The following is a 1,560-nucleotide window of genomic DNA, read 5'->3' on the forward strand; positions in this document are numbered from 1 at the left end:
TTGCACATGTTGTTCTACTTCTGAGCCTTTTTTCACATTACTAGAGGCCCAGTGCACGAAATTAGTGCAAGGGGCTCGGCCCTCACAGCCTCGGCTTTGTCCACGGCTTCATCCTGAAGGAAGTCTGGTCTAATTAGCATATTATGCTTTTATTATAGACTGGAGGCCCAGCCCACGATTAAATCATGCGAGTTAAGATCCCTAGGCCTAGCTGCAATCAGGGCCATGTCCACTGCCCAGCATCGCTCCTTCACCTCTGTGGCCCCTGCCCCGTGAACCTTGATGTTTCTGTCCCTCTCTCCCTATCCCTTTCATCTCTGTAATCAAAAACATATTTTTTTTAAAAAGTCACGTGGGGTTGTGGGAGGGGCAGCTGTTACTACCGGAACTCAAGAAGTGACTCGCGGCTCGCGGACGGGGGAGGAGGCCAGGCCATCGTGGCAGAAAGGAGAGGAGAAAGGCCACGTATCCTAATCCCCACATCTAGGACTGGAAACTCGCTCTTTTCCAGTCTTTTCCGATCATCTACACTGATGAGCGACCGCAGTTTCCACCTCCAACTCCTGGCTCATCAGGATTCGCGAGGTAATGCCAGGCGGCCTAGCAGTCAGGTACCTCAGCGTGTCTGGGTGCGAAGCATCGCAGCTGAACAGGAAGTCGGCGGCCCTCAGGTCACTGATGGTCCCCCCCTCGGCCACTGTGGAGGCAAGAGCGAAAAGGGGGTAAGCCAGCAAGGACCCTTGGGCCTTCGCCACCCCGCCCACCCTTTCACCCTCGCTTCCTACCCCAGAATTGCCTCAGGTTCCCGCTGACGCTGCGGCAGAACCATCCCCGCTGCCCTTGAAACATGGCGCCGCCTTGCGCGTCAGGGTGTGGGGGAGGGAACTGTAGCAGAGATCGCTGATTGGTCCCGGCTCCAAAGCCCGGCTCGATGATTGGTTCTCAGGGTAAGGGGCGGGAAAAGCCAGCAGCGGGAGGAAGAAAGGATCCCGCCGCCGCCACCAGACTGAGGGAACCAACTCCTAGGACTGTGCACAAATGCTCGGCTTCTCCTCCTTCAGCGGGGAGCGGTCAGTAGCCACACTTGTGAGTTTTAAACCCAAAGTGCACACTAACAAAATTCTTGTGCCATGTTGTACAGGTAGGAGTGCGGGTTCTGTAGCATCAATTTTTTTTTAATTGAAATATAATTGACTTACAATATTAGTTTTAGTGATTTGTTATTTATGCACATTACAATGTTGGTTATCCCCATAAGTCTAGTTACCTTCTCTCACTGTATGAAGTTATTACAGTACTATTGACTGTTCTCTCTGCAGTTATTATAACCCATGTCTTATTTTTTTTGGCTTTTTAAAAAATCTTTATTGTTCAGATTATTACAGTTGTTCCTCTTGTTTTCCTCCCATAGCTCCCCTCCACCCAGTTTACACCCCACTCTCTGCCCTTACCCCCCCCCCACTGTCCTCATCCATAGGTTTATGATTTTTGTCCAGTCTCTTCCTGCACCGCCCACACCTCTTTCCCCCTGAGAACTGTCAGTCCACTCTCTCTTCAAAG

At 51.3% G+C, this 1,560-nt stretch overlaps 1 protein-coding gene across 1 annotated transcript in view; it reads right to left on the bottom strand.

Moving 5' to 3' along the window:
• The window catches only part of LOC102753570 (chromosome unknown open reading frame, human C15orf43), a 42,013-nt gene extending 41,164 nt beyond the window's left edge, over nucleotides 1-849 (bottom strand). The window contains exons 1-2 of the mRNA XM_006777992.1: nucleotides 786-849; nucleotides 616-697 (exon numbers count right to left, since the gene is read on the bottom strand). Coding sequence (XP_006778055.1) covers nucleotides 616-697; nucleotides 786-849 — 146 coding nt within the window. The remainder of the gene's footprint in view (nucleotides 1-615; nucleotides 698-785) is intronic.
• Between the last annotated feature and the right edge of the window lie 711 nt (nucleotides 850-1,560).

Source organism: Myotis davidii, unplaced genomic scaffold, assembly GCF_000327345.1.
Source record: "Myotis davidii unplaced genomic scaffold, ASM32734v1 scaffold46, whole genome shotgun sequence".
Classification (NCBI taxonomy): domain Eukaryota; kingdom Metazoa; phylum Chordata; class Mammalia; order Chiroptera; family Vespertilionidae; genus Myotis; species Myotis davidii.